We start from the raw sequence: 12,279 nt of genomic DNA, 5'->3' as shown, positions 1-12,279 counted from the left end.
GCAGATAGGATGAGGAGGGATCGTGCACTACGATCACAATCACCGAGGATGTCACTTGTGTCTTTGGTTAGGGCTGTGTCGGGCGGAAACCTGATTGGAGAAATTCAAACGCTGAGTTGCAGGAAAGCTGGGCAGAATGTTAGCGAGCATGGGGCCAGAAAGGGAATGGGACTCTAATGCAGCATAGCACTCGTGTACAGAACTCCTTGGTTGCTGACCTCCGTGCAATCCAGAGCAAAGCACAGTGGGTTTCCCAGCTGTGCTTTGCCGATACAGATCGGAGGCACATAGGCATAGTGTAACTATCGCATTTGTTTATAAATCTTGACGCATAGCAGTTCAACTTGCAAATTCGTTTAATAAAACTAGGATTAATTATAATTAATTCCTTCAAATTCTTGATTGTATTCTATAAGTAGGAACTGTTTAGTTGTTTAATTCTTAAGTGTAATCCTTGAGTTGATTGTCTTCTAGGAACTCCTAACATCCTTCTTGAGTACTTCAGAAATGGTGCTTCATGATATCAGTGTGAATACAGCTCTGAAGGCCTTCAGCCTATATTGTCGACTAACTATTCATTTTCAGAACAAGGTATGTAAACTGCATTGTTTAAAATGAAAATTAATTTAGGTAAATTCTTTGTAATAAAACCTGAAAGAAATATATTTTCCCCTTGTAGATGTTCTGAGTATGGCCTCACCAATGGGTTATGCAGACTTAATGTAACCTACTTGGATAACCTTTTTGTTCACATGTGTAATTCTTGATTTGTGTTGTGTTCTAGGAGCTGAAGATGCCAGTACTTGATCAGATTTTTGGTAACAGCTTCACAGAGGCTATAGTTTTGGTGAATGGTTAAAAGTAGCGCAAAGATCTTTTTTCCCTTTTACTTTTAGATGTCCATGTTCAGTGTATACATATAAAAAAAAAAGAAAAATGCAAATGCTGGAAATCTGAAATAAAAAAAGAACAGAAAATACTGGAAATACACAACAGGTCATTCAGCATCTGTGGAGACAAGCCAGGTTAATATTTTGGGTATAGTCTCGCCATCAGAATTGAAAACTAAAAGATAAGCAAGCCTGTAATAGCATTGAACAAAAAAAGTCAGGAAACAACAATCACAGAGGAAGTTGTTGGGCTGAATGACCTGCAAAGTGCTTATTAGAAAAGCATCTCCTTACAGATGCTACTGAATCTGCTGTGTGTTTCCAGCATTTTACGTTTACATGTGTACCTGTTTTTTGTTTTTACTTGCCCCAGCATATGTTACTTTACACCATTCATTAGTCTTAATTCATACAGATCTTGGGCACTGCTTTTCATCTCCCTATCAAGCAAAATATTTTGTCATCAAATTTTAAATTCCTTGGAGATCCGCTCCACCCTGTTTTATGACGAGGGTAAGCCTCTGGCATGCAGAGCAGGTCCCTGTGGAACTCTACTAATTACTGTTCTCAAAATGGAGCCTTTTCCTGCCATCTCACACCTAACCTATGTTCTGCCTTAACTGTAACTGCTTGGGTCCAAAATTGACCCAGAATTGACGTCCCTTACCTTAATGATACCATAAATTTACTCACCAAGGCCAATTGTTTTGTTCATGAATGACCTTGATGTTCCATTGTTTGTTCCATTAATTTCAGTACAAAATAATGAGAAAAGCTGTGATAAATTTATGGGGGTGTTCTGTGCGATGGTGACGGCCCAATATGGATCAGACTCTAGTCAAGCTGTGTATTAATAGTATTCCATACTAATATTTATTAATGCACAGGACATAACTGTGAAAATTCATGGTTGCTTTGATTGGGAGTACTTCCATTTACAACTGTAATGGTCTGTTGATGAAAATTCAATGTATTACTTTCAGCCAGCCCAGTGACTAAACCAGCTGAATAAAGAGTCTGGCCAGTGTGTCCAAATTAGAATTCCAGCCTTAGCTGGCTCTTGAACTCACTTGCATTCACTTTTAGTTTCTTGGCTATACAGAGCACTTAAATGTTAGCATTTAGCTGCAGAGGTGATGTTCATGAAGGAGTTCATGGCACAGGTTCTCCTGACGGAAGGGAGAAGTGGTAACAGCAGTGATCTAAATATGCAAAGAATAAGCATTCATCAACATGAGATTTCCAGCTAGTATCATGAGTTTCATTTTCCTGTGGATAGAAATTGGGAATGCGTACACTGCCAGCTGTGATCTGATTTTTCTATACATCAGTAGCAGCAAAAATGCACACTACCAAAACCGAAAAGACTGGTTGAATTGACCTGTGCAACAGAAGTTAATCTTATCCCTTCTCTAGTTACACTGCTTATCAGTCTTTAATTAGTTGCACAAAATAATAGTTTTACTTACTAGTTTTTACATCTAATTTTAGTTACTTAGCTCTAGGTATGCAGTCTTAGTTAAGAAAAAGCACTTTTTGTTACAGGTTCTTTAAGTTAGAAGTTAGCAGAAACCACACTAATGAGTGCCTCTCTAATTAGAATGACTGACTGTGAACCTGGTTTGCATGGGATAGGGCGCCAGTCGTAATTTTTTTGCATTGTGGAGTGAATGAACAATAACAAACAAATTGTTATACTTGCCTCTCCAATGACCAGATTGTGCACAGCATATGGTAAAGTATTCCTTGCCATTGATTTTTTTTTTGAATGGTATCAAGGATTTTCCACCATTAAAATCAAATACTGTCTGCTCCTGTGAAAATTAAGCCTCATGTTCAAGTTCATCCAATATTTTTTGCATTTTAAAGAAAAACATTTTGCAAATTGTAATTTTCAAAAGCTAATTAAATTGTATATTTCTTGTTTCTGTTGTAAAACATAATTTTTTTTCTAATTATTAACTCTTGTAGCAGACCGCTTAGTATTAAACATACACTTTGTTTTCCGATTGCTATTTCCAGTTCTGTGCAGAAGATAGAACTTATCTTTCGGTTCTTGAAAATAGTGCAGGCTGGTTAGATGAAGTAGTGTTGCAATTTCTGCACATTCCAGGAAAGGAGATGGAGGTGTCAGAGCATCAGAGTGAGGTTGCAAGACAAGTGGTTGAAGTAAGTAACCGGATAAAGTGTGTTCAAATGTAAATGTTCACCATTCATATTTACAGAAATTGTAAAATCTAATTTTATATGGTACATTATTTTGGAAAGATTACAAAATAATATATGTAAAATCCTGTATTTTCAATGAGGTATAAAATGGAATCTCTGAGGGGAAGAGAGGAAACATGGGGGGGGGGAGGGCGAGTCATGCTGGTATCTTGAGGAATATTATACTCAAAGTATCAAAGTAATGGTGATGCTTTTGATAGATTTTGGGGGGCGGCAGGAAACTAAAGAGAAGTTAAGGATTCATATACCAGGAGTACATTTTTGTCCAACTCTTATGAAGAGTTGAAAAGGTGATCTTTTTAAAAGGGGAACGCTGTCCTCACTTCATATAACCACCAAATAATGCAATGCTGGGAAAATTTAACAAACACTCTTAGATTTGGGTACCTCACATCGTAGAGAATCTATCCAGTTATTTAAGTCATGTTGGTCTTTATCATTGTTACATTTCTCTTTATTTGTTATACTCCACACACTATTCCTTTTAATAGTCTTTGTACTGTCCCATTAAGAGACTTTTTGGATGTGATCATTCCCTTTTCTAACAATCTTCCTGCGTTGATCTGTGAATGATAGGCCGCAACTTCAGTGCTTCTGCATGTGCCAAATCCCGAAGTTGCGGTCCACTTCAAAGGTGGAATGACGGTGAAAGATGCCAGTTCGCAGTCATCCAGACTGCAAATTCCAGGCCATTGTCTTCAGTCGCGTTACTTCGACTCCAATTTTTTTTTTTGCTTGCTGTTATGTGCCAGGTATCAAAATTATCATGAACTGCAGAAAATACTTAACCAATGAGCCCATTAGCAGATGGTTTCCTCTTTGTTGGATCATTCTTGTTTAAAATTCAAAGATGGTGTGATTCTACTTAAAAAGTCTTGGTCACTAATTTCACCCATCACTCCTTCATTGGATAGGTCCAGCTATCCATATCACCTGGGGTAGTATTACTGTCACAGACATGGTGCTTCTCATAAACATAGTGTTACCTTGGCGTAGTTGTAGAACTCCACCTCTGAATCAGCTCTTGTTAAGATGCTACTTTCTGATGAGACCTTGAATGAAGTACCATTGACCTCTTCAGCTGGATGTCAAGGATCCTGTGGCAGAACAGCAGGAAGTTCTTCTTGTATCCTCTCTCAACCAAAACCACCAAAAACTGATTAGCTGCTCATCAATCTGATTACTGTTTCAGAAATTTTGCTGTGTGCAGAATGGCTGCTGCATTTGCCTTTGAGTTACTGCACTTCAAAATAATTCATTATGTGTGAAGTGCTTTGAGACCGTTCCAAGAGGAGATAAAGCAACTTTGTTTTGCTCTCTGTCTTCACCCTGCCTCCTCACTTATAACGGTTTGAACCTTTATGATGGCAAAACCGGATCCAAGCAAAATATGGGAGAAGAATTCAGGGAGATGGGTGAAGGCTTGGTCGGAGTTGCATTTTGATTAGGCTTCTGAAAGTGGGCAGACATGTGTAGTGAGGCAGATGGATTTAGGTAAATAATTCCAGGCTGCAGGAGCGTGATGACTGAAGGCCGTGCCTCCAATAACAAAGCAGAGGGAGGGAGGCACTGTAGGCCAGAAATGGTGGAGCAGAGGATGCTAGCTGGGACATAAGGCTGAAGGAGGCTGCAGCAGTAGAGTGCCGCAAGGCTGTGAAGAGATTCGTGGATGAGGATTTTGAAATCTATGTGCTGGGGGATGAGAGCCAGTGACGATTCATGAGGGCAAAGGTGATAAGTGAGTGGGATTTAGGAGGGGATAGATGGGAGGTGGCAGAATTCCGATTTGTATTTGTCAGTAATCCTATGGTCAGCATTATTCTTAAATTCCTCTCATTATACTACACTGTAAACACTGATCTATATGAGCTTCTTTCTCCCTCCATTTGCAGTCCCCCACTCTATCTCATTGCTGAACCCCATAGCTCCCGAAGTATTCCTTCTGCCGTCTACAGACTTCTAACTTGGTGTTACCTATCAATACCAGTATTTCCGCGACCGGTGGGCGCCGTGGGGACTGGAGTGCATCATCAACCCAGAAAACCAAATTTTAATTTGATTTGTTAAGTTTTAGTTGAACTTTTGTTTACAGTCCAATTTGGTTTTTTTTGGGTACAAACAAAAGAGTTACCTATCAATACCTCCAGATTTACCTTGCATTTTTTTATGCTTTTCACCCTTGTTGGAATTCTGCTTTCAACAAAAAACAGGTTTAGAGTATATACCTTCATTTAAATACCGCTGTCTAATGCACCTAATGATGGGAATTTTTTTTCTATTTCTTGGTATTTGCAAATTGGAGTACAAATCTAAGGACACCAACTGTACATTTCCTTTGCATAGGTATACCTCACAGTCTGTAAGGATATCGTTATGGTCGGTGTGTCTGATTCCGAGTTCCAGACTCAGTTGCTTGGTCTTACTCTTGCTGTGATGCACTCAGGTAACCTATCTATAATATGTCAAATGTCTTGTGTCTTTTGCACAATTTATTTTTGTCATACTTCATGTCACAATTTGGTCACACTTGGTGTGACTGGGTTCTCATACTTGAGGTAACACCTGGATAGATTCATAGAATGGTTACAGCACAGAAGGTGGTCATCTGGCCTGTCGAGCCCGTGCCGACTCTCAGCTAGTCCCACTCCCCCGCCCTTTCCCCATAGCCCTGCAAATTTTTTCCCTTCAAATACTTATCCAACTCCCTTTTGAAAGATAAGATTGAAACTGCCTCCAGCACCCTTTACTATACTTAAACGCTTAGAAATGTGCCGAGATACTTACAATTACATAGGAAATGACAGGCAGGAAAAGAACAGCCGATCCGTCAAGTCTGTCCCATACAGTCTTGTTGCAATTAAGCATCATCCCCCACCCACCAACAGCCATGTAATCGGAGAGAGGCAAACGAGGATTTTAAAATCCCCAAGGAATAAACGGGTCTTTTTCCGAGTGGCAGGCAGTGACTAGTGGGGTACCGCAGGGATCGGTCCTAGGACCCTAGCTATTCACAATATATATAAATGATCTAGACGAGGGAACTAGATGTAATATCTCCAAGTTTGCAGACGACACAAAGCTGAGTGGGCGTGTGTGCTGTGAGGAGGATGCCGAGAAACTCCAGGATGATTTAGACAGGTTGGGTGATTGGGCAGATGCAATATAATGTGGATAAATGCGAGGTTATCCACTTTGGTGTCAAAAACAGGAAGGCAGATTATTATCTGAATGGCAATAGATTGGGAGAAGGGGAAGTGCAACGAGACCTGGGTGTCCTTGTGCACCAGTCGCTGAAGGGTAAGCATGCAGGTGCAGCAGGCGGTTAAGAAGGCAAATGGTATGTTGGCCTTCATAGTGAGAGGATTCGAGTACAGGAACAAGGATGTCTTGCTGCAGTTGTACAGGGCCTTGGTGAGACCACACCTTGAGTATTGTGTGCAGTTTTGGTCGCCTTATCTGAGGAAGGATGTTCTTGCCATGGAGGGAGTGCAGTGAAGATTCACCAGGCTGATACCTGGGATGGCAGGAATGATGTATGAGGAGAGATTGATCAATTGGGCTTATACCCACTGGAGTTTAGAAGAATGAAAGGGGATCTCATTGAAACTTTTAAAATTCTAACAGGACTAGATGCAGGAAGGATGTTCCCGATGGCGGGGGAGTCCAGAACCAGGGGTCACAGTCTAAGGATAAGGGGTAAGCCATTTAGGACAGAGATGAGGAAGAATTTCTTCACCCAGAGAGTGGTGAACCTGTGGAATTCTCTACCACAGAAGGCAGTGGAGGCCAATTCATTAAATATATTCAAGAAGGAGTTAGATATATTTCTTGAGGCTAAAGGGATCAAGGGATATGGGGAGAAGGCAGGGACAGGGTACTGAATTTGAATGATCAGCCATGATCTGATTGAATGACGGAGCAGGCTCGAGGGGCCGAATGGCCTACTCCTGCTCCTATCTTCTATGTTTCTAAGGCCAATTCAGGGGAAAGGAATTCCAGGAATATCCACAAATGAAATCAAAAGTTCCAGGAGACCATGGTAACCATGAGGCACGTCACCCAACATCCTACCTACCTTTTGTACACCATGATATCAGCCTCAGCCAGGAACTTGTCCAGCTCCCTTTTGAACGCTAGCAGTGAATCCACACTTACTGCATGAGCTGGCAACTTACTCCAGCTGTTGATGACCTTTTGAGAAAAGAAAAACCTCCAGACATCTAACCTAGTTGTCTGATTATGTAACTTACACACATGGAGCCTGGTTCTATCTAATTCAGATAGTCTATCCACATGGATACTGTCTAGTACCTTCATTATTTTAAACACCTCAATCAAAGCTCCCCAAAGTTTTTAGGTTTTTCTAGAGTAAAAAGATCCAGCCCTCTAAGCCTATTGTGATAACTATACCTTGCAGTTCAGGATTTCTAACCGGTGGTAATGCTATTCCACCTCCTCCCTCACTTGATCCAGCCCAATTCAACCCATAACTTTTTGTGCGCTTGCTGGTCATCACTCCGCCCCTGCTGTGCCCTTTTTCCTGGCCCTGTCATTTAAAATGATTTAATCCTGAGGACCATTTGACCCTGGCCTCCTTCCTCAGCCTAATGTTACCTGGCATTTGTGCTCCCTAATCTGAGGCCTGCTCCTTCTGTTTGTACCTGAATCCTAATCCAGACCCTAAATCCTACCTGTGCCTCTTGGCCCTGTGCTACTTCAAAATTCATGTCAGCGGGGAAAACTGCTCCAATTTACATTGAAAGTGCTCTCCCTTTTCTGAATGTAGTTCCTTATTTTTTAAATGTCGCCATTATAGTACACTGATGCTCACTGCTTAAGTGCAAAGATTCAAGCAATAAGAATGGTTGGCTAAGAAAGTTGGTGCAGGGACACTGGTGCCATTGGCACCATATCGCAGCACATCGCTGCCTTCAGTAGAAGAAGGGAGGAATTTTGGAATTTCCTACCTTGCAGGAGATGATTTAATGGTCTGAATATCCACCACATCTCCAAATTTGCAAGGCAGTTGCTCAGTTGAAGTCAGCTATGGATCCTGTCAGCAAGCAGCTTGTAGGGTCTAATATGGATCACCTTTCTTTCCCTGGATACCAACTGAGTTTGTAAATATGGAAATTAAAGATTTCGCTGGAGCTAGCTAAATGATAAAGTAAATTACTTAATTGATTCAGCCTGCACATGTGAAATAGGAAATCTCCAGCCATGAGGGAAAATCATTTTAGAGATACTGGCCTAGAAATTCGGTTGGTAGCGCCAGCGATTAGCTCCTAAAGAGCCCGAGAATTGGGGCGTTACCCAATTTTTGGGCGGGCGCCGCGAATATAGCGCCACCTCCCATATTGAGTATCCTTTTAGCGCTGGCGCTAACTCTTTTCGCTCGCCCGCGGGCGCAGGCAGATCATGACGTCATTTCAGTGTGCAACGCCTTTTTGGCGCCCCGGACCGGATATTCGGTGGCGCCCACAACCTTTTCGCCTGGCGCTATTAGTGACAGTTGGATGGAGCGTTCCCAGGCCCTTCTCGGACTCGGGGGGCGCTATTTAAAGGGGACAGCACTAGTATAAAAGCTGCAGCCATTTGGGCTGGCCATTCTGATCGTTGCTGGAGAGAGTTGCTGACCTTCTGTTGGACAGTAATTTTCTCATTGAGCCTTCGGAGGCACTGGCACCGGCAGCTTGAGGGCCCGGCTCCCGAGCTGGTGATGCAGCATCTGAAAGCAGGGAGGTGGAAGAGTGGCTTTAGCAAAAGGACAGCTTGGCAGCAAGGGATGCTGGATTGCGGCAAGGCTATGACATGGGTCCACAGTGAGAAAGCATGCTGGCGGGGGGAACAAGTGGAAGGAGACAGTTGTAAAAGGTGAGAACCTTACCATCGCTGTCGACAATGGGGTCGGCAGCTGCAGTGGTTACAGGACCACTCAGACGTCCTCCAAGAATCTGGTGGACTCTCTCCTCGAGATCCGTGAGAGTGACCACTTGTGGAGGTCCTCCACCGGTGCGAAGCTGGTCTTTGCCAATCCTCGCCAGCTTGTGCTGCAGGGGAAAGGAGGGGAAGTTATGTTACATGATGCCCTGAGTGATCATCTCATGCCCCCCATGGTGCAAGAGCCCTTACATGATGCCCTGAGTGATCATCTCATGCCCCCCATGGTGGAAGAGCCCTTACATGATGCCCTGAGTGATCATCTCATGCCCCCCATGGTGCAAGAGCCCTTACATGATGCCTTGAGTCAAATGTGCATGTGTGTGCCCAGAAAGGGCCATGGGTGCTTGCTGGCAGATGGCCAATGGGGCACAGCCCACCCTGTAGCCATAAAGTCAGGTGCAAATGAAGGGATGCAGAAGTTTGCAGAAACAACACTCACCCTCATGACCCGAGTGAGGTCGTTGAATTTCTTTCTGCATTCGACAGGGCTCCTGGTCACCATGCTGCTGGAGTTGACCCTCTGGCATACATCCCTCCAAGCTCGTCGGTAGTCCTTATGATTTGGCCTCGTGCCATTGTCTGGGTAGAGAACATCTTGCCGGCGCTCCACTGCGGCCACCAATTGCTCCAGAGCCTCATTGGTGAAGCGCTCTGCTCTCTGTCTCACCTTCTCCATCTGGTCCAAGTTTTTAGCGCCAGAGAAGGGCCTGCGCCGATTCTGAGGCCTGCAAGGCGAAGAGTGTGCATGCTGAAGCTGACTGACCCACCCCTTTAAGAGCTGGCCGGCGCCTGGAAGTCTCGTGGTCATCAGTAATAGAGAGCACCTGTGCTGCGCCCGTCCGCTCCGATATTGGGTTGCGCCGGAAGATTAGCGCCTTAGGAGTCCCGTGTAACGCCTGAATTCGCGCCTCAATCCCCTTTAGGGGCGATGCAACCCAATATCGTGCCAGGCGGCGATAAGTTTCGTCTAGCTATAAACTTTGCGCAGCACCAGTTCTAACGCCTCAAGCGGGGCTATACCCAATTTCTAGGCCACTGTCCCTTCAAAAATTCACACTTCCAAGTCAGGTGATCTTCCCCAGCTCTGTTTTATGGTGTGAAGAGTACTTGCATAGATGGTATACAGCTAACTAATGAGGGAGAAATTGGTCTTGGGTGGTAGTACAAAGCAGGCGATAGTGAATCGGTCTTGCACCCTGCCCGATTTCTTTTCCATTCAAATCCCTAAATGGTTAATGGGATGTAAAGGGAAAGAATGTAGCACTTTTAAATGTTTAATATTAAATTCTTTGATTAACTTTATTTTTATTAATTGACCTATGTTATAGTTATTAGAGCATCGTAACTAAAGTATTACAATTGTACATATGATTTTGTATTGTACTATTCACACACCTAATTACAGGAAACTTTGTGCTATCCGGCATCCACGGGACCGAGCTGCTGCCGTTGCCTCAAAACTGCCGTACTCTCCAGAGTTAATGTTGAGAGACACGGAGATTCTTATCTCCGTATTTGACAACAAACACTGTTGCTTAGCAACAGCTTCTAAACACTCGGGTGTGGTCTGCAGGCTCTAGCTGAAGCTGTTGCTATAGCTACAGACCTTGCACAGCTTGACTGTTCAAACAAAGCAAAAAAAAAACAAACAAAAAGAATAAAAAACGGCGGCTGATTTTTGCCGGTGGCTCCGGATTGCCGGATAGCTCACCTCCGGATAGCACAAAGTTTCCTGTATTTCAAAAACTGAGTAGTAGTGATTCTTTGAAAGTCAACTAACATTGTACTCTATGCAATCAACTTGTTTAGTCACTCCAGACATTGCCCTGTGTAGCCTTTTGTATTTCAATGTCCACACCACTTTCTCCAGGGGACCATAATTTGAAATACTTTCCTGAATAACAATTCTATTACAGAATCTCAATTGTGAATTGTTTGGTCTTACTCACTTCTGGTCCATTTCTCAGAGAAAGGAGTCTTCAGTTTACCAATACTGATGTCCATTCTGAAGGAGATTACAGTGAACTGCCTATCTCAGAATGTCTACAGCACCAATGAGAAAACTGAAGAAATACTTGACATTATCCAGAAAGTATTCCATAAAATTTTGGAAATTCTGGCTCGTTGTTCAAGAAAGAACCAGGAAGAAGCCCTGCAGGTATATCTTTAAAATCTCTTTTTATTCTATTTGTTTATGTAATGAGTTAAAATGTCAATGTTGGTTTTTTATTATGTGATTCTGTATGAATCAGCAACCCTTATTTCATTACAGGTGCCTTCTTAGGCAGTCCCTCGGAGCCAAGGATGATTTGCTTCCACATTAAAAATGAGTTCGCAGGTGACTGATGAGTCCAATGCGGGAACTACAGTCTCTGTCACAGGTGGGGTAGACGGTGGTTGAAGGGGCGGGTGGGTGGGGTGCTTGGGTTGACGTGCGCTCCTTGCACTGCCTGCGCTTGGCTTCTGCTTGCTCCCGGCGAAGAGACTTGAGGTGTTCGGCGCCTTCCCGGATGCTTCTCCTCCACTTTGTGCAGTCTTGGGCCAGGGATTCCCAGGTGTCGATGGGGATGTTACACTTTTTCAAGGAGGCTTTGAGGGTGTCCTTGAAGCGTTTCCTCTGCCCACCTGGGGCTCTCTTGCCGTGCTGGAGCTCCGAGTAGAGCGCTTGTTTTGGGAGTCTCGTATCGGGCATGCAGACAATGTGACCCGTCCATCGGAGCTGATCGAGCGTGGTCAAAGCTTCGATGCTGGGGATGTTGGCCTGAGCAAGAACACCGATGTTGGTGCGCCTATCCTGCCAATGGATTTGCAGGATCTTGCGGATGCAGCGTTGGTGGTACCTCTCCAGTGCTTTGAGGTGCCTGCTGTACATGGTCCATGTCTCTCAGGCATACAGCAGGGCGGGTATCACTGCTGCTCTGTAGACCATGAGCTTAGTGCCAGGTTTGAGGTCCTGGTCTTCAAACACTCTCTTCCTCAGGCGACGGAAGGCTGCACTGGCACACTGAAGGCGGTGTTGGACTTCGTCGTCGACGTCTGCCTTTGTTGACAGTAGGCTCCCGAGGTATGGAAAGTGGTCCACGTTGTGCAAAGCCTTGTCATGGATTTTGATAATTGGGGGGGGCAGTACTGTGTGGTGGGGGCAGGTTGGTAGAGGACCTTTGTCTTACAGATGTTTAGTGTAAGACCCATGCTCTCGTACGCTTCGGTGAAGGTG

At 43.8% G+C, this 12,279-nt stretch overlaps 1 protein-coding gene across 3 annotated transcripts in view; it reads left to right on the top strand.

Moving 5' to 3' along the window:
* The window catches only part of ncapg2 (non-SMC condensin II complex, subunit G2), a 108,461-nt gene that overhangs the window by 54,599 nt on the left and 41,583 nt on the right, over positions 1–12,279 (top strand). For all 3 annotated transcript variants that reach the window (XM_085987558.1, XM_085987559.1, XM_085987560.1), the window contains exons 20-23: positions 475–591; positions 2,913–3,059; positions 5,463–5,562; positions 11,030–11,220. In XM_085987558.1, coding sequence (XP_085843684.1) covers positions 475–591; positions 2,913–3,059; positions 5,463–5,562; positions 11,030–11,220 — 555 coding nt within the window. The remainder of the gene's footprint in view (positions 1–474; positions 592–2,912; positions 3,060–5,462; positions 5,563–11,029; positions 11,221–12,279) is intronic.

The sequence above is a fragment of the Somniosus microcephalus genome, chromosome 5, assembly GCF_052327205.1.
Source record: "Somniosus microcephalus isolate GS21.2 chromosome 5, FLI_Smic_1.0, whole genome shotgun sequence".
Classification (NCBI taxonomy): Eukaryota; Metazoa; Chordata; class Chondrichthyes; order Squaliformes; family Somniosidae; genus Somniosus; species Somniosus microcephalus.
Note: the sequence above shows the minus strand (reverse complement) of the source record. Positions and strands in the feature narration are given on the sequence as shown.